We start from the raw sequence: 19,406 nt of genomic DNA, 5'->3' as shown, positions 1-19,406 counted from the left end.
TCATCAGGGCAGAGATGCCACCTATAAGGGGGCAAGACACTGAGGGGTGGATTTAACCATAGACAGTATTTTGTGGGTTATCTATGACTGTGAGACATGTGCTGCGATCAAGCAGGCCAAGCGGGTAAAGCCCCTATGGTATGGTGCGCAGTGGTCCAAATATAAGTACGGGGAGGCCTGGCAGATTGACTACATCATACTGCCCCACACACAGCAAGGCAAGTGCTATGTGCTGACCATGGTGGAAGCCACCACTGGGTGGTTGGAGACCTACCCCGTGTCTTACGCTACTGCCCGGAACACCATCTTGGGCCTGGAAAAGCAAGTCCTGTGGAGACACGGCACCCCTGAGCGAACTGAGTCGGACAATGGGACCCATTTAAAGAACAGCCTTATCAACACCTGGGCCAGAGAACATGGTATTGAATGGATATATCATATCCCTTATCATGCACCAGATGCCGGGAAAGTTGAACGGTGCAATGGGCTACTTAAAACTATGCTGAAGGCACATGGCGGGGGAACTTTCAGAAATTGGGAAATGAACTTAGCAAAGGCCACCTGGATGGTCAACAGCCGAGGGTCCATCAATGTCGCTGTTGAGGCAGGGACGGGAATAAAATGACTCCATGATCAGAAGGCAAAGAATAAACTGTTTATTAAAAATACATCTCTCTTTTATAGAGAACATTGTGAAGACCAATTTCATTGGTCTTAGTATAAAAACATTTCACACCATTGGTGCACTATGAATAGCACACAGTGGTAGAACATATCTATAAACAATATGAACAGAAAGAGAGATAATAATTGTTTACATTCCTCTCGGACTTTTTCCCAGGCTTAGCCTGGTAGAAATCTCTCTCCTTTTCCCTCTGACTGAACTGAGAATATCCATACATCATTCGAGCTGGTCCTGCCCAGCCAGAACCCTTGCACACAGTGGATGGAGATAAAGTCCCAGTGGCACATGTGAGAGGTTTGTTGGGGAAGACAGTGTGGATCAATTCTGCCTCGAGCACAGACAAACCCATTTCTAGGATTGTCTTTGCTCAGGGACCAGGTTGTACATGGTGGATAATGCAGAGAGATGGAACAACACGATGTGTACCTCAGGGAGATCTGATTGTGGGGTGAGACTCATATGTAAATATCACTATTTGCTGGATGTTACTACCATTGTCTGTACATTAAACCACACAGACATGAGACAGAAGGAAATATGTAAGTGTCGAAGGTTTGAGCAAGTGAGATGGAAGGAAATGTGTCTGAGTAAGTGAAAGATGGAAGTTTTTACGTGAATAAATGCATGATGTTTGGTAGTATGTTGATGGTATGGAGATAAGGGGTAGAATGTCCTAGGGTGATGTTATGGTGCTTGTATCCCCAGTCATGTGTTCTGTTTATGCTTGATGTTATGTTCTGTGCCTTCAGGGCTGGCTCCGAAAAGTGAAGGTTTTTTTTGTCTTGTTATCAGCCGGCTCACCTCCCCCCATGGTCTGTGTATAGGAGACCGATTACTGGGTGACCACACCCAGGAGAGACTTTCTGAATTTGTCATCTCTTCAGAGCGGTGAAAGAGTTTTTGTCATTGGTGTTGTTGTTTTTGTGTCGGGGAGTGTTTCTGTCTGTTAAATAAACAGTTTTTTTTCCACTTCTCTCCAAGGAAATTCTTCCCAAACCAGGTGAGGGGGGGGGGGGGGGGGGAGAGGGGCTGTGGGGGTTTGCTGTCTGGGGGCGGCTCCTCCTGGAGGTTTTCTCCCAAATTTGCCCTAAACCAGGACACCTGACCAACAGGGTGTCAGGTCGTATTCTGACACTGTCAGTGTTATTTTCTATTACTGCATTGTTTATTTTAATTTTCTTCCCTAATAAAGAACTGTTATTCCTGCTCCCATATCTTTGTCTGAGAGACCCCCTTAATTTCAAAATTATAACAGTTTGGAGGGAGGGGTTTTACATTTCCCATTTCAGGGGAGGCTCCTGCCTTCCTTAGCAGACACCTGTCTTTTCAAACCAAGAGAGAGGGCTATACATTAGAGAGAAATCTTCGGTATGAGGTGTATCAGGAAGTCTGTACCTCTCAAGTACCTCAGCCAATGGGGAAAGAGATAAGGGAGATGCGGCTGGGAAATTAGGATAAAAAGGTGGCTGCGTCCTCCAAAAATTTGAGAGACACTCAAGGGGAATTACCCATGGCGTCTCCCTTTATTCAAATAAAGTGAAAGGACTCCTCTGTCTCCTTTTTGGACATAAACCTCTGATGTTTGTGAATTAATTTTCCTGACGGAACCATCATGGATTGGTTCTGCCAGACATGGTGGAAGCTTCCAGCAATTTCTCACAGAAGCCACCTCTGTAGCCCACCCCCCGTAGAGGAATTTCTGAGAGAAAGAGGTCACCATTTGTATATTTAGAGTGAAGGTTGAGCTACCCCAGCCTAGGCCTCAGATATGGGCCTCAGTGAGGCCTTGAAGCCTATGGTGCAGTCAGAAATAAGTGTGTGGCGCAATTAGAAATTATGTTAAGGTGTACCACAGTATACTGAGCTATCTAGGTGTGAATTAGTATGGGTCTGCAGTGTGAAACTTTAGCCACCTTAAGACAAAGACCAACAATGTTTGCTTGCCAATGAGAGTGTGCTCATGATTGTAAACTATCTTGAAGTGTATATAAATTGCTGTCGTATAAACAATAAACGGAGAACGCATGATTAGCCACATTGGTTCAGATCTGCGTTTGTTCCTGTCCAGCTCACCTTCTTTTATGAGTCCCTGGTTCACTTGGCGCCCGTGTAACTGGGACAGAAAGTCTCTGATGAGTTTCAAAAAGTCACTGTCATAATAGTGACTGTCACTTCTATGATAGTGATGGGAAACGGTCTCTGAAATCGCGTGCAGGAGGGCGCGATGCAAGACACAGATCCCAAATTGCTTTTAAAAGCGACGGGGATTGGGATGCCGGAGCATTGAAGCCTCCTGAGAAAGGTTTCCAGATTGCTTGTTTGCTTGTTCGCAACGGGAAACTAACGGTAGACTCCGTGGTTCACTCATTGCCCGCACGGCAGAGGTGGACAAGCTGCGCGGCAGAGGTGGACGGATCTGAGCAGGGTGGCTGGATGGTATGCAGCTGTGTCGTTTGGAAGAAACAGAGTGCCCTACAGTGGTGGGAAGGTAAGCCGCGGGCCGAGACAGTGAAAGAGAGTGAGAATGGATAGTGATTGGGATGCGGCACTGCTACTCCTTGGGTATATTCTCTCAAAGAGAGGTGAAAAGAGAAAAGACACTGACCTAGAGCAATTGGCCCTATGGGCCAGAAATAAGGGCAAATTGCAGAAGCCCTCACTCTTCTTTAGCGAGATGGAGTGGCAAGAACTAGGGCAGCTGCTTTGGGATTCTGCCGTGGAGGGTGGAAAGGATAAGAAACCCTTTTTAGAGTTCGGTGCGGTTTCGAAGAAAGTTTTACGTACCTTGAAAAGTATGTCTGCCGAAAAACGGGCAGCCGAGGCAGCAATTCAAACATTTGAGGGACCCGTGATAGAAAAAACAGAGATTCAGAAGCCATCTCGCGTCGAAAAGTTTTTTGGTGTTCATAATATGCGGCCAATGCGCGGACAAAGGGCTCCGGTCAGTGTGTCCATACAGGAAGTTGTGGCCTGCATGGAGAGCCGCACGCAGGCGGCAGAAGTGACTCAGCCGATAGCCAGGCAAAATGAGGGACAACAGAAAGTGAGCCAGCCGCCCCACTCCTGGGGCGGGGTGAAACCGGAGGAGACAGGCGGAGTTGATGACGAGATGGGGCTGGCTCAGGTGATGGAAGACCAGGGCGGAGACCAGGGCAGAGACCAGGGCAGAGACCAGGGCAGCGATGGGAGTGAGGCGACGCAGCCCCTGCACCCCCCAAGAGGCGCGGCCACAGCTGCAGCCCCGCATGCACGGGGGGGGGCCACCCTGCAGCCAGAGCTGCCGGCAGAGACCCACGTACGGGGGGGGGGGGGGCAGTTTTGAACCTGGCCACTGCGGCGGGACGGCAGAAGCAACCACACAGACAATAGCGATACAGCCCGCAGCAGTCAGTTCACGTCACACAGAGGTAACCTGACATTGCCCGCTTCCCTCGAACTCTGACACAGACGAATCAGATTCAGACCCTCCCAATTTTAATAATCAAAACAAGAGGCGATCACAAAATAAGATACCGAAAAAAAAAAATTACAGCTAAAAATAGCCCAGCTTGCTAACCTCTCAGTTCAGCCAACTCAATTAGAGGACTCTTCCTCTGAGCAACAATTGACATTACCAGCTGTTTTGCAAAATCCAATGTGGTCCCGGTGGGCTTCGGTGGTGAAAAATTCTATTTTAGATGGGGACTAGGACTCTGCCAAATCGTTGGCCTGTCCTGTTGTGGTAAGGAACAACAGTGCCATTTGGGAGCCCCATGAATGGAAAATTCTCCAGTCAGCCAAACAGACAGTCACAAATTATGGGATCAGATCAGAGGCAGCCAGGAACATAATTCAGTATATATTTACAGCAGATGTACTCTGTCCTGCCAATTCATCTAGCATTGCATCCTTGTTGCTGACACCCTCCCAGTTTCTCATGTTTGAAAGAGAATGGAGAAGGCTGGCCATTGAGGAAGCCAACAAACATACAGTTGTGGGAGATCCTTTCTATGGAATCCAGCCAGATATGCTGACTGGGCATGGACCATATGCAACAAACAAGGTACAACTCACCCAATTGAAATGCATCAATTGTCACAACAGATGGCCCAACAAGCCTTGCTTTCAGTACCAGATAAGAAAAAAACAGCACCTTATACAACCATAAAGCAAGGAACCACAGAACCATATGGACAGTTCATTGACAGATTTTCAGCTGCTTTGAAAGATGCTCCTGATGTACCAGCAGATGTTCAAGAACATTTGTTTTGCTTACTTGCCTCTGAAAATGCTAACTCACATACGAGAACTCTTTTAGCCACCCTTCCTCAATGTTGTCCAGTCGACGAGATGCTTGTCAGAGCCACACGAGCAGAGCAAAGCAATCAAGCTGCAGCATTCACAGCAGCCATTCAGGACGCCATGCAACAGCAGGGACGCATCATTGTGGCTGCTTTGTCCAACAATTACTTCAACAACCCTCTTTGTCGCAGCAAAAGTCAACCCAACATCAGATCATCCAACTTCATCTGCTTTCGATGCGGTGGAACAGGCCATCTCCAATGGACCTGTCAGAAGGTTGTGTGGTGCCACAAGTGCAACACTGACAATCATGCCACAGAAGCTTGTCGCAAGTCAGGAAACTCCCAGCGCAGCGCGCTGAGGCACTACGCAAAGAAATAAATTGATGCCTCGACCCCATAGACTCCAATGACAGTTTCCTGATGAAAAATCAGCCTGCCACTTGGGGGAGCCTCAGAGTGGATGTGGCCACAGCAGCAGAAGTCACTCTAAATGATAAAAAGGTAACTTTAATTCCTACCAATGTATATGGTCCAATGTACAGCACAATTTCTTTAGTTGGAGGTTTGTTGCTGGGAAGATCCTCCACAAGTAAACAAGGTGTGATTGTGATCCCAGGTGTCATTGATGCAGTTTACACAGGACAAGTGAAAATAATGGTCTATGCCTTGCAACCACCTGTGGTGATTCCAAAAGGAAGCAAGATTGCACAAATTATAGCAATGGAAAATATACTCCTACATCGCCAATGTCCAAAAAAGCCAACCACATTTGAAAGAAAAGACAATGGCTTTGGATCAACTGGCCACGATGTCTTTTTCACAATTGATATGAAAGATCACTCACACAAGAAAATACAATTGCAGCGTGGTTCCCACTGCATCAGATTAGAACCACTCCTTGACACAGGGGCAGATGTCTCAATTATTAATCAGATGTACTGGCCATCTAACTGGCCTTTGCAAGCTCCAAGTTCCCACATTGTAGGAGTAGGTGGAATGAAGATTCCTTCAGTAAGCAGAGACCCCATCAGCATCATTCTTGAAGACAATCAAGTTATTGTGACTCAATTATATGTCATGCCTTTGCCCAAACTGCTTCCAGGATTGATAGGCAGAGATGTGCTTTCCCAGGTGGGAATGGTTCTGACCACGGACCAGCATTTTTCTTAGTGGCCACTGCAAAGCAGCCGCCCATCCTCAAGATCACCTGGTTGACTGAGACACCCGTATGGATTGAGCAGTGGCCAATGTCAGGAGAAAGGCTGCAGATTGCTGAACAATTAGTACAAGAGCAACTTGAAGCTGGACATATTCAACCCTTTCTAAGTCCATGGAACACTCCAATTTTCATCGTCCCCAAAAAGTCAGGAAAATGGAGATTGGTACATGATCTACGAAAAGTAAATGAACAGATGCAAGCAATGGGTGCATTGCAACCTGGTTTGCCAGCACCAACCATGATCCCACAAGGGTGGAACATTCTTGTCATCGATTTAAAGGACTGTTTCTTTACCATTCCGCTTCATCCACATGATACCCAGTGATTTGCCTTCACTGTACCATCTATCAACAGAGCAACACCAACAAAAAGGTATGAATGGATTTCCCTCCCTCAAGGCATGTGCAACTCTCCCACCATGTGTCAGCTGTTTGTTGATTGGGCCCTGCGATCGATTCATCGACATTTCTCCAACGCAATGATTTATCATTATATGGATGCCATTCTTATTTCCACCAAACAGCCACTGGCAGATGCACATTTAAATTGGATCTTTTCACAGTTGAAGCATCATGGACTGACAGTATCCTCAGAAAAAGTACAGCGATCAGCGCCTTGGAACTACTTAGGCTGGCTGATCAAAGATGCACAAATTCGACCTCAGAAAATTACCTTACACGCTGACATTTCTATTTTACACGATGCTCAGAGACTCTTTGGAGACCTACAGTGGGTTCGTACCATTGTAGGAATCACCAATGATGATCTCCAACCATTTCTGCCATGGCTCCATGGCAGTGATGCCAACAGCCCTCGAGTTTGTACCCCTGATCAACAAAAAGCTCTGATTCGAGTTTCAGAAAAATTACAACATCGTTGGAGTGCTCGTTGCATTGAACATTTGCCGTTGTCACTGTTCCTCTCCAACACTGATGCCTGTCCACTTGCCATTGTTTTTCAATGGCAAAAGAAAAAGGGGGAGTCCCAACCTGGTGCAGCAGCGATCCTGCTTGAATGGGTGTTTTTACCTGTTCAACCAAAAAGTCATGTGATGAGCAGGACAGATGCTCTTGCTGCATTGATATGAAAAGGCAGAGACAGAATTCTAGAAATAGATGAGAAAGAACCAGCAGACATCAGTGTTCCTTTGAAGAATGAAGATCTAGAATGGCTGCTCAGACACTCCATTGCACTGCAAGAAGCATTGTTAGGCTTCACAGGAGTGGTGCACAACAGACAACCGAAAGGCCCAATGTGGTATTTCATCAAACGTTATCAGTGGTTGGAAAGACCCTTGTGTTCGGTGAAACCAGTTAAGGGAAAACCAGTTTTTACCGATGCTGGCCAAAGAACAAAAAGAGCTGTGTGCGTTTGGCAACATTGAGGGAAATGGTTGAAACATTTAATCAGAGGTGATGCAAAAGATAGTCTACAAACCCTCCAGTTGAAGGCCGTGTGTTGGGCTTTCCAAACCTGGAACAAAGAACCACTCAACGTCGTTTCTGACTCATTATATGTAGTTGGAGTTGTGCAAAGAATTGAAGATGCACTCCTCAGAAGGACTCAAAATCAACGTTTAGGAGAATTGTTCCTGCAGTTGCGGAGCATGCTGAAAAAACGCCAGCATGTCTTTTGTATCATGCACATTTGAAGCTACCAATGTAGCAGCGGTTTAGGAGAAGGCAATGCATTGGCGGATGCTGCGGTCAGTTATGCAGTCCATGTTCCCCCACAGAACCAGTTTGAGAGAGCTCGCAACAGTCACGAGACATTTCATCAAAATGTGAGAGCCATCCACCAACAATTTCAGATCCCCCTGAATGGTGCCCAAAGGATTGCCTGTGCCTGTCCTCAATGTAGTCATTTATGGGCCTGGCCTCAGACTTGGCACGGATCCAAGGGGACTGAAAGCTTTAGAGTTGTGGCAAATGGATGTCACTCATGTTCCAGAGTTTGGTAGGCTGAAATATGTCCATGTCACTGCAGATACCTACTCAAAGTTTATTTGGGCAACAGCACAGACAGGGGAAAAGGCTCTCCATGGGAAAAGGCATTTATTTGCCTGCTTTGCAGTTATGGATGTACCTGTAGAAATTAAGACTCACAATGCTCCATCCTATGTCAGTTAACAAATTGCCACATTTATGCAGAAGTGGGGGGTGAAATATACCACAGGGATCCCTCACTCCTCTACAGGTCAAGGTATTGTAGAGAGAGCAAATCGTACCTTGAAAGAATATCTAGCAAAACAAAAGCAGAATGATGAGATTGATGTATCTAATCGATTGTTGAAAGTATTGTTTACCCTAAATTACTTGTGTATAGCAGAAGGTAGAGAAGAACCTGCAGTGGTGATACACCACCAAGCAGTGAAAGAGGGAAGACCACAAGCAATTCCAGGACTTTATCACAAGGACATGCAAACAGGTGAATGGCAAGGACCCAGTCCTGTGTTGTTTAATGGTAGAGATTATATGTGTGTCTCGACAGGTACTGGTCCAGTTTGGGTGCCAAACAGATTTACCTGTGCATGTCCACAGGCAGAGATTCCAGCCAACAGTGATAACAACGCTGACAACAACGATTTACCAGGAACATCCTGCGAAAAGTCCAGTCCTGATGAAAATTAAATTTTTAGAGTATTAGAAATTAAGTTAGATAATCATAAGCATAATATTAAGTTTAGTATAAGTTATAGTTTGTATTTAGAAATAAGTTTAGAAATAAGTTTGTTTCTTTCATGTTAAACGGGGAAATCAAGAATGTGAGAAATATGTGGAGGGTCAAAGTGTTTTTATTAAGTAGTGTCTTTGTAACTAAAGTATCTGGAATCCTTGATGTTGACAGACAAAACATGTGGGTCACTTGGGCCAAACAAACGGGGCAAGATTCATTCTGCCTGTCTTTAACCACACCATCTAATCCTTTTCGTACTTGTTTAATTGGAGTTCCACTCGGTTCCATGGCAGAATTCAAAGCTTGGACCCAGGCCAAAATAGATCCAAAAAGTGTTCTGGGAGCGCAAGCTGCTGCAGTTGTGCAAAATCTTAAAGTTGTTAGCATCCCACCCCAAGAATTCGATCTTTTGGGCTTTGTCCCAGGAAATTACTGTTTGATATTTGGACCTCATGCTATGAAACCAACACAAAAAGGAAACCAGCCAACAGATGCCAACACTTGGTTGTCTCCCAGATCACAATTATATTATAACTATTCAGAATATTGTAATAATGGGACACAATCCGTGATACCGTCAAAAAAAGGTGTGGCAAGAAAACTAGCACCAGGAACTTTCCTCATTTGTGGGGATCGAGCCTGGTCTGCAGTGCCTCAAAAAGCTATGGGAGGCCCATGTTACGTTGGTAAATTAACACTGTTTGCTCCCACCATCCATCAAGTATTAGGATTGCCTCAGAAGCCCTGATGAGCCAAACGGAGTGCTCTCCAACTAGACCCCAATTGTGAGGACCAAGTATCACTTTGGGGGCGCACATCTATAATACTAGACTCGATTTTTTCCCCAGGAGATGCTGCAGGGCAAGCTCTCACTCAACTGAAAACCCTGGCTTGCTGGACAGGAAAACAAATTAATATTACATCTAAAGTATTAAGTGAGCTTGCCACCAATGTAGATAGCATTCTTCATGCAGTTCTGCAAAACAGAGCTGCCACTGATTTCCTTCTTTTAGCACAAGGACATGGGTGTGAAGAATTTGAAGGCATGTGTTGCCATTTGTCTGACCACTCTCAGTCAATCTATAAACAGTTAATGCAACTGAAGGACAGTATGAAGAAACCCGTTGTTGTAGACTCTCCGTTTGCTGACTGGCTCAATTCTTTAGGTTTTACTGGTTGGATCAGAGCTTTAGTTCGCTTTGGTATTGTATTTTTTCTTGTTATTATACTTATTCCAGTCTTTATACCGTGTTTATTACATTGCATACAGAAAATAACTAGCCATGCCTTTGAATCAATCTAGGTAGCTCAAAAAGAAAAAGGGGGAATTGTAGAGGAATTTCTGAGAGAAAGAGGTCACGATTTGTATATTTAGAGTGAAGGTTGAGCTACACCAGCCAAGGCCTCAGATATGGGCCTCAGTGAGGCCTTGAAGCCTATGGCGCAGTCAGAAATAAGTGTGTGGCGCAGTTAGAAATTATGTTAATGTGTACCACAGTATACTGAGCTATCTAGGTGTGAATTAGTATAGGTCTGCAGTGTGAAACTTTAGCCACCTTAAGACAAAGACCAACAATGTTTGCTTGCCAATGAGAGTGTGCTCATGATTGTAAACTATCTTGAAGTATATATAAATTGCTGTCGTATAAACAATAAACGGAGAATGTATGATTAGCCACATTGATTCGGATCTGCGTTTGTTCCTGTTCAGCTCACCTTCTTTTTATGAGTCCCTGGTTCACCCCCCTCTGCCAAAAACCACTCCATGCAAAACTAACACAGGCTGAGAGGGCTTTCTATGGACAACAGCTTAATAATGATTTCTGGTTTGGATTCCTGTGTGGTCTCTGAGGATCCTGGTTCCCCATCATCATCCACTGGGCGAATGGATTTGTTTTTTTGTTTCCTTCTCTGGACAGGGGCAATTACTATTGGCTTAGGTTCTCAGTCTAGTTTTGCTGCAGCCTGAGTGACTGGGGTGTGTGCTGATTCATCCTCCTGCCCCTCTGGCTGTATCTGCTGCCCTACAGTATCTAGCAATATGTGGTAAGCATTAGCCAGGGCCCAGCATATTACAATTAGCTGCTTCTTGCTAGAGTTGTTGTTGCAATTTCCTCTCAGTTATTTCCCCACCTCAACTGGATTCTGAATTTGTTCAGGGGGGAATTTGCAAGCTATTGGGGCAGAGAATTCCTTCAGGGTTTGGCCTACGCCTTCGCACACCACTCAGAATTTTCCATGACTGGCGCAGGTGTCTGGACAGCCCATCTGGAAATCTGAGCTAGACAAGCTGCAGACCATTTAGAGGAAACCTGCCAGATAAAACAACAGAAATGTGGTATCTTTAACATCCAGGGGAAAGTGAATATTCCCAAAAGGTGACATGCTGGATCTGAAGGGAAGGAGGGAGATGAAGGGCTGGGAAACATTATCCCCTACTTTTCCCCTAACAGACTGGGTGTAATTACTAATATACCACCAAACAAGGCTACTGAGACCAGGATGGAAAACCAAAAGAGTATACACATCCTCAATAGCTCCCAGTACCTCTGTTAAATGTTTATAAATTGCTAGCACTGGGCACATCAATATGGCAATCCTGACTCATGTCTCTGATATGTAAAAGACATACTAGGGACAAAATTGTCCCTATATATGGATAGGCAAACATGCTGTTATAGATACATATTATAATATTGGCTTTTTTGCAAATATTAAGATGGATTTTATATGTGTGGTGCTAAAGTGTGAAAAACACGTTCACTCTCCTGTGAAAATTTAAGTTTAATAAAGGACAATAGGAGACAAAAACCTGCCTGTAACACCATTCTGGGCCTTGAAAACCAGGTCCTTTGGAGGCATGGTACCCCTGAGAGGATTGAGTCAGACAATGGGACTCATTTTAAGAACAGCCTTATCAACACCTGGGCTAGGGAACATGGCATCAAGTGGGTGTACCATATCCCCTACCATGCACCAGCTGCAGGTGAAGTGAAGAGGTACAATGGACTGTTAAAAACCACCTTGAAAGCCTTGGGTGGGGGATCTTTCAAAAATTGGGAGCAGCATTTAGCAAAGGCCACCTGGTTAGTTAACACCCGAGGTTCCACCAATTGAGCAGGTCCTGCCCAGTCTGAGTCCCTGAATATAGTAGACAGAGATAAAGTCCCAGTGGCACATGTCAGAGGTTTGTTAGGGAAGACAGCATGGATCAATTCTGCCTTGAGTACAAACAAACCCATTCATGGGATTGTCTTTGCTCAGGGACCAGGTAGCACATGGTGGATAATGCAGAGAGATGGAACAACATGATGTGTACCTCAGGGAGATCTTTATAATAAAAACGTCTTAATGCGACTTATCAGTGCCAACCTGTCGTGGTTTGACATGGAAGTAAATTTTCTCAGGAAGTTGGTAGTCAAACTAATCAGTTGTCAGGTTTGGATATTGGTACCTGGAGTGATCACTGAAAGTATGGACACACCTCTGAGAACACAGGGGGTTAAAAGCAAGAACTCTCAGGGGAGCTTTCTCTTTGGTTCTGGTCAGAGTGCAGTGCAGACCTCCCCTGCCCAGCCACAGGTTGGGTGGGGGAGGGGAAGCCATGTGGCTTGGTTGAGGTGAGCCGAGGGGGCTGAAGGACTGGAACTGAGCCAGCTCCTGCGGACAGAAGGGTGGAGAGAAACAGAGATCCCTTTGCCCCCCCCCCCCTCCCCCCCAGCGGGAAAGAGACAGAGAGTCCGATGGCACCTGTAAATTTGGCGGCGAAGGAGAAGGAGAAAGGGGGGGGGAAGATGCTCAGTGGGGGAGCTGGAGTTGTGAGCAAAGATTTCAGCCGTCTGAACTTTTAACCCTATCTTAGAAAATGAAGGCTTTGTAAAATATTACTCCTTCTCAATTTATAGTGGAAGAGAGACAGTCCGGGACCGGAGATGTTAAAAAAAGAAATTTTTGGGTGGAAGAAGATGATAGAGTAGTTTTTGGCTGGACCTTTCTTATTAGCCATAGACTGAACCAAATTCTCCTGCAATAGAGACTGCATTTTAGGGGGATGTAGTGGTGAACCAATGAAACCTGCTTCAGCAACTGCCAGCACAAGAATGGAGAGAACAGAGGAAAGCTGAGGAGGGAATGGTGATGCCCTCTGTCTTCAGGAAGATGATCTCTGTTCTTGAGACCCTCGGCCCCAGGGGGAAAATGGAGAGGGACTGTAGTCCCAAGATAAGATGCTGAACTGTTGTCTCTTTTAGTCCGTGGCAAAGCATTCTTAAAGGAGCCCTATGAGCAGTCTGTCCATGCACGGTGGTGAGAGCACTGTGACATGGAAAGGAGAGTGTCACACTGGCAGATTTTCTCCGGGCAGTTGTCATGTGTGACATGGAAACACAAAAGTAGCAATTGCATTTCCTGGGGGAGTCTGTAGTGCAAGAGAGACTTCTCTCTCCCTTGAGGGACTGAATATTGATTATCTGAAGGGTGGCAACTTAATCAAGAATCCTGAATAGTGTTTCACTGTAGTTTTGTGAGAAATTAGTTGGAAGGAGGAAGAGTGTTTTAGAGAGTCTTCATCCTAGATTTTAGTGTGTGTGTCTTCTATAGTAGTAGTAGTTTAATAAAGTTTTTTCCTTTGTTATTAAGTTTAGACCTGCTCTGCTCTGTTCCGGATCACACCTCACAGCAATTATTTGGCAAAGTGCATTTTCATGGGGGCGCTGGCATTGCGCCAGCGTCAAACCATAACACAACCTTAAGAAAAGAAATTAATACATACTGCTTTCACCCACTTGTTGACGGGCCATGGCCTGCTCCCCGCAGTGCACAGCCGAGGCGCAGAGTCCCTCTGGGAAAAAGCCCCGTGGCGCCTGAGGGCGTCTGGTCTCAACTGGACCCGTGAGTGAACAGAGTCATCCCTTTGTGGTTGCCAACTGAAGCAATACGTGGAATAAATAAATAGACTCCACAACCTGGGGTACTTATGAAGTGGGTATGTATTGTCAGTGCCCAGCACAAGTGAGATATCTCTCCAAAAACTCGTGCCCCGAGCCTCAGTCTGACCCACACCTTTATTCCCAAAGGTGTTCCATATGCAATACATTACACAACTTTTCCATGCATATTCAACCCCTGGCCCCGCCTGTCATAGCTTCTCATGCTAAATAGGTCCACGCCCTTCTAGGCATGCATGGCTTGCTGTGGTGATCTTGTGGGGGTCTCTGGTGGTCTCTTGAGGCTGAAGATTGTGGTCTTCTTCATGACTGAACTTTTGAACTTTTCAACTTTGCGCATGTGCTTTTGATCCTTTGGTGCTTATCTGAGTATGTCTGTCAGTCTTGATGGGCTTGGAGAATGAGGAGCCTCTTTATCTGGGTTCTTTGCATCCTCGGTCCCCTCCAGTATTGTTCTTTATGCAAGAAGCTTCAGAAATTTGCATTTTCTCATGCCCTTTGTACCATGGCAGAGGTTTCTTAAGTAAAAGGTTAAAATTTAAGACATAACTCTACAAGCTACAATATAAATGCTTAATTAATTTTGTTAACTTAAGTGAACTCCAAAAATCTCTGTTTCAAGAAAATGAATACCAGAGGGTTAAAGTGAAAATATCCCAACTGTTTATTGACAAAGTGCCCACATGGCAAGGGGAAAAAAAAAAAGAATAAACGCTATATATTTCACCGTCAGAACCTTACTTCCCACCACTCCTCCCCCAGCAGAACAAAACAAACAGAGAAAAAACCCAAAATGTCAGGGGAAAAAACAAACTGGCTGGCCATGTGGCAAGGGGGAACAAAATGGCGCTGGCTTTTTGTCTCAGGGAATGGAAAAAAAGTTCATGCAGCAACTCGGGCAAAACAGATGGGAACCTGTTGAACCTCTGGCATTGGTCTCCTCCTCAGAGCAGATGAAGGTGGTGGATTTTGGTGTCCTTTCTCTTGTTGATTCAGCTTTTCCCAAGGTCTGGGGCTGAGCGGAGCGGCTCCCACAGGTCCTGGCCGACCATCTCCTGTTGATTGTCTGATCTCAGACCAAAAGCAAGCCGAACAGTACAAGAAAAAACAAAAGCCGCTGAAGGATTGCTGCTGCAGTCTCTTCAAGGCCAGGAAAAGGGGGGAAAAAACCTTCTTGCCTAAGCTAACAAAAAAAAGCAAGCTAGCTAAGCAACAAAGTAACACCTGTCTGCACTGCACTGAGCATGCCTGGGAGTGAGGCTTTGAACAAAGCTGCTGCAAGAACCCCCAAGGCTCCCGCCCCTCCCCCAAACCCACCCTAAAGTTTCAGCAACCATTTCTGGGCATAAAGCAGACAATCAGGAATAGAGTATCATCATAAAATCACCCGAAGACAGTCTCAGGTACCAATAATTGTACTTTTCTATCCGTAAATATAATTTGAGTCTCCTATTTACTTAATAGATCTCTTCCCAAAAGAGGAATTAAAGGAATGAGAAGGAGATGTCGTTACAAATGAACTGTGGGTCTGATAGCAGATGTCATGTATGTATATGAATGTTGGGGAAGATGAAATAGGAAAACCTTATAAATATGATTGCCTGGCAAAAGATTTGGAAAATACAGACATTGAGATGAGAACTAGATTTGAAATAACAAACCTTGACTACTGAATAACTAGAAAACAATAGTATAGCCAGGTTGAAAGCAATCCCCGTTCTGATTAAACAATGCCCTTTATCTGCAGATAGGTCCAAGGGTCAAATGGAATGCTCTGTCTCACCCCCAATGTATGGTTCATCCCACACCTGTAACCCTCCCCTGAAGTATCAAGTATCTGTTACCCCATTGGCCCAAGCCCTGTTCCAGCCCACCTTGAAGCCCCCTGATAAGGTGTGCCCAAGGGACCAGACGCTCTCTTGGATCTTGCCCTGGGACTCTCACCTGGAACCCTCTCTCCCTCTCTCTCCCTCTCTCCCTGGGCCTGCCACGAGTTGCGCCTGGCAACTCCAAGGAGGGCCTTTCCCCCCTTTTAATAAACCACATTTTCTAAGACCTGACTTCAGAGATCTCTCATCCATCCAAACCGTCCTGGAGACCCGCGCTCGCTACATATGATAATTCGTGCAAATAAGATTGATCACATATTTTATACAGTCATGTACTATTAAAATATACTTTTATGAAAGTTTTTAAGAAAGAAAAAAAAAATTAAATGCACAAGCCAGAGATGGGGATTGCAACACCGGGTCGAAACCACCTGAACAAAGGAGGGAGGGCTTCATTTGCAAAAGTAATAAACATGGCCAGCCTGGAGATGGAACATATGTAAAGGTGGTCCGTAAAGGTGGTCCGAGGAATGCCCAGACACAGAACACGCGATAAGTACCCCAGAGTGAGATAACCAGAACCATCAGGGAGATATATCTGAATACTGAACTCCGGGAACACAATCACGGGTGATCATCACTCTCTGGAGGGGTTCTGTTCAACTTGCCACAGTGAAAGAACCCCACATGAATAGGTGCAGCCCAGAAAAGAAGAAAGGGACTTTGCTTCAGGCAAGAAAAAACGTATACAAATCGCTCAGAACAGTCGGTGTGAAGCATAGGGGAACCTCTGCTGCAGTGGTCGAACCTGTGTCTCACCCAGCGCCGATACCCGATACCCGGGTTCGGCACTGACCCTTTTTGATAGCATCTTTTTTTCCATTTTTATTCTCTAAATTTCTGTTGGGATCATTTAATAAATTTCCATTAATTAATAAATTGGAGCATTTTCATTTATAACAGCAGATAAGGCCAGATAGGTAGAGATGAAAGAAGCAATGGGGGGGAACATCAATTCCATAGGAATTCCACTAATTCACACAGACTTAGTCAAGACTATGCTGCATCTCTAGATTTATAGAAAAAGAACAGAGGCACAAGGAAAAAGAAAAATGGAGGGGGGTATACATTAGAAGGGGGTATTAGGCGTTTTAGGAAGTCTGTATCTCTCAAGTACTTCAGCCAATGGGGAAAGAGAGAGGGAAATGTGGCCGGGAAATGATAAAAAGGAGGCTGCATCCTCTAAAAATTTTGAGAGACCCCATGGGGAATGCCCCATGACGTCTCCCTTTATTCAAATAAAGTTACAGGACTCCTCTGTCTCCTTTTTGGACATAAATCTCTGATGTTGGTGAATTTTCCTGACATTCTTATCACCAAATTTTATATTAATACATTAATCTGGGACCACAAGATAGATAAATACATACATATACCTACATACATATGAATTTTAAAATCCACATCAGGTAAATAAAGAAGATGCTTTTACTGAAATATCATTATTGATTAATAGTAGTATTATAGACTTTAGAATAAAATTCACATATTCATTTACTGGAGTTACCATACTTTACAAAAATTTAAAATTTTCTTAAATGCTTTTATACATTATACATAGAAAACTGAAATAGATCTAAACAAAAATCACACATTTTGTAAGTAACAAAAACATTTTAATGCTCTAAAAACTGAGTACTATATTATTCTATTGACTATTAAATTTTCATTTTTTAATTTCCTCTTAGTCTTATACCTTATGGTGGACTCTACTTAATTCATATTGACAACATATATGCACAGTTGTAAGAGCGAGCACGTGATCAAAACAGGTGCTGGAGAGGATATTGCATGTGAAACTAAAAGATGGAGAGTGATGCACCCCTCTACCTAATAGACTATTATGACTTTCCTGGGAGATTTTTGAACATTCCCAGCTATTTATTTAGTATGGAGGTGGGAAAAGGTAGGGCAGCTGTGTGAATTTTGAAATATTTTACAAATCCACAAAAACTAGAAATATGTCAATCAAATTGTGTGCTATCACTCTGGAAGCTACTAATGGCTATGTTAAAGACAGGCTTTCTAGTACTGGAATTGAAGGCAAGCTGGTCTGGGTTTGTGAAAAAGGATGGTAGCTAAAAGCATTGGTTGAATGAAGGTTACAGCAACAGGATATAAAATGCAATATATCGATGCCTTGAAATGACAGAATATTAGGTTCTTACAAGCGAGGGAGATATACTACTGTTTTTATCTGTTGTAAACATCTTTTATTTCTTCTGCATTTAACAGAAGTATTCAAGTATTTTCAGGATTACTAGAATAAAAAAGTTACTAGTGTCTAGTATATTTTTATCCCCCACATTTTAATTGCCATCTGAAGGTGGAGAAGATACTTCTCCCCTCGTGTAAATTATTATATTTCCCCCCTTTCCCTATGAACCAAAGACATCTCTTCTAGGAAGAGAATGCAGGGGTAAAATAAAAATGTGCATTTATCGACTAAAACCAAAGGTAGCAAAAGCAAATAAAACGCGCATGGTCGGGAGCTGCACCTCGGGAATTCCTGTCTCCTCTATCCGCTCATTCCCATCGCGCAGCGGCGCAGGGAAAAAGTGGAGAAGCAGCGACAGAGGCAGTCCGCCATATTTCTACCTCACCACGCCCGCAGAGACAAGCCATTAAAAAACCGTCGAGCTGAGCTCACAGTGTGTATGCCCTACTCCCCACCTGCCTTCTCTTCCTCTCTGGTGGAGCCCTTTCTACTCGTCCTCCCTCTCTTCCTTACTGCTAGGGCAGGGACGAGCCGCGATAGCTCTTCAGCAGCAGCTCTCCTCGCGCGAGGGGTGAGCGACCGTGCCTGGAAAAAAGGTTCACCGTAAGGAAGTTCTTCCGCCAGGCACACGCTGAGATTGCCGGGCGGCGGCCTTGCCCACTTTCGGAGGAGCCGAACTCTCGCTTTAGGACAGAAGGAGCGACAGGGAAGCGTAATTGAGGAGGAGGGGAGGGATTAACGGACATTAGCATTTCCGTGGGAGGTGGTTATTTCGGAGGGCGGCGGGGGTGTAGTTTGCGAGGGATACTCGGGTGGTGGCAGCGGTAGCAGAGGCAGAAGTAGTAGTGAGGGAAGGAGGGAGAGCGGTGTTTGTGCTGAGGAGCTTGGCTGGCGAAGAAAGCACTCCTGCCGCCACGGCTGCAGTGGGGGATGTTTTCATGTTACTTGGTGCATAATTTAGAGGAGGAGTTGGAAGCGGCGACTATTTGAGGCAGGGAACGGGGGGATTTGTGCTGCTGGGGGCCCTCTTTTTCTTTATCTGTGTGTGGCATCGAGGCAGCTCGCTGCACTTACTCTACAGTGCCCGGGTAGGGACTTCCGGGTAGCGAGCGTCTGTGTCCCCCAGGACTGGTGCTCTGGTGGGGTGTGTGTGCGCGCGCGTTTTTAGGGTGGGGGTTGTGTCTGAACCAGTTAGGAAGAATGACTTTGGAGTCCATGATGGCGTGCTGCCTGAGCGAGGAAGCCAAGGAAGCCCGGCGGATCAACGACGAGATCGAGCGGCAGCTGCGCCGGGACAAGCGGGACGCCCGTCGGGAACTGAAGCTGCTGCTGCTGGGTGAGTGTGGGCCACCGTCAGCACACACGCCTTAAGCGCCGCTGGGGATGCAGCTCAGACATTGCCGCCCCCGGGCTCTGTCCGGCTGGCCCCCCAGTGCATTACATGGCGTGGTCAGTTCGGTTTTCCTTAGGCGCCTTCCACCTTCACCGCG

At 45.3% G+C, this 19,406-nt stretch overlaps 1 protein-coding gene and 2 long non-coding RNA genes across 3 annotated transcripts in view; 1 reads left to right on the top strand and 2 right to left on the bottom strand.

Moving 5' to 3' along the window:
* The window catches only part of LOC137465577 (uncharacterized), a 419,327-nt gene that overhangs the window by 335,832 nt on the left and 64,089 nt on the right, over positions 1 to 19,406 (bottom strand). The window lies entirely within an intron of this gene.
* Positions 16,877 to 18,712, bottom strand: LOC137465572 (uncharacterized). The gene is made up of 2 exons (XR_010994705.1): positions 18,574 to 18,712; positions 16,877 to 18,501 (listed from the first exon to the last, which is right to left on the bottom strand). It is a non-coding gene; the product is annotated as an uncharacterized lncRNA (long non-coding RNA).
* Positions 18,877 to 19,406, top strand: part of LOC137465571 (guanine nucleotide-binding protein G(q) subunit alpha) — a 166,542-nt gene continuing 166,012 nt past the window's right edge. The window contains exon 1 of the mRNA XM_068177651.1: positions 18,877 to 19,252. Coding sequence (XP_068033752.1) covers positions 19,117 to 19,252 — 136 coding nt within the window. The 5' untranslated portion in view covers positions 18,877 to 19,116. The remainder of the gene's footprint in view (positions 19,253 to 19,406) is intronic.

The sequence above is a fragment of the Anomalospiza imberbis genome, assembly GCF_031753505.1.
Source record: "Anomalospiza imberbis isolate Cuckoo-Finch-1a 21T00152 chromosome W unlocalized genomic scaffold, ASM3175350v1 scaffold_31, whole genome shotgun sequence".
In the NCBI taxonomy this organism is placed as follows: domain Eukaryota; kingdom Metazoa; phylum Chordata; class Aves; order Passeriformes; family Viduidae; genus Anomalospiza; species Anomalospiza imberbis.
This window is presented reverse-complemented; position numbering and strand designations above follow the sequence as displayed.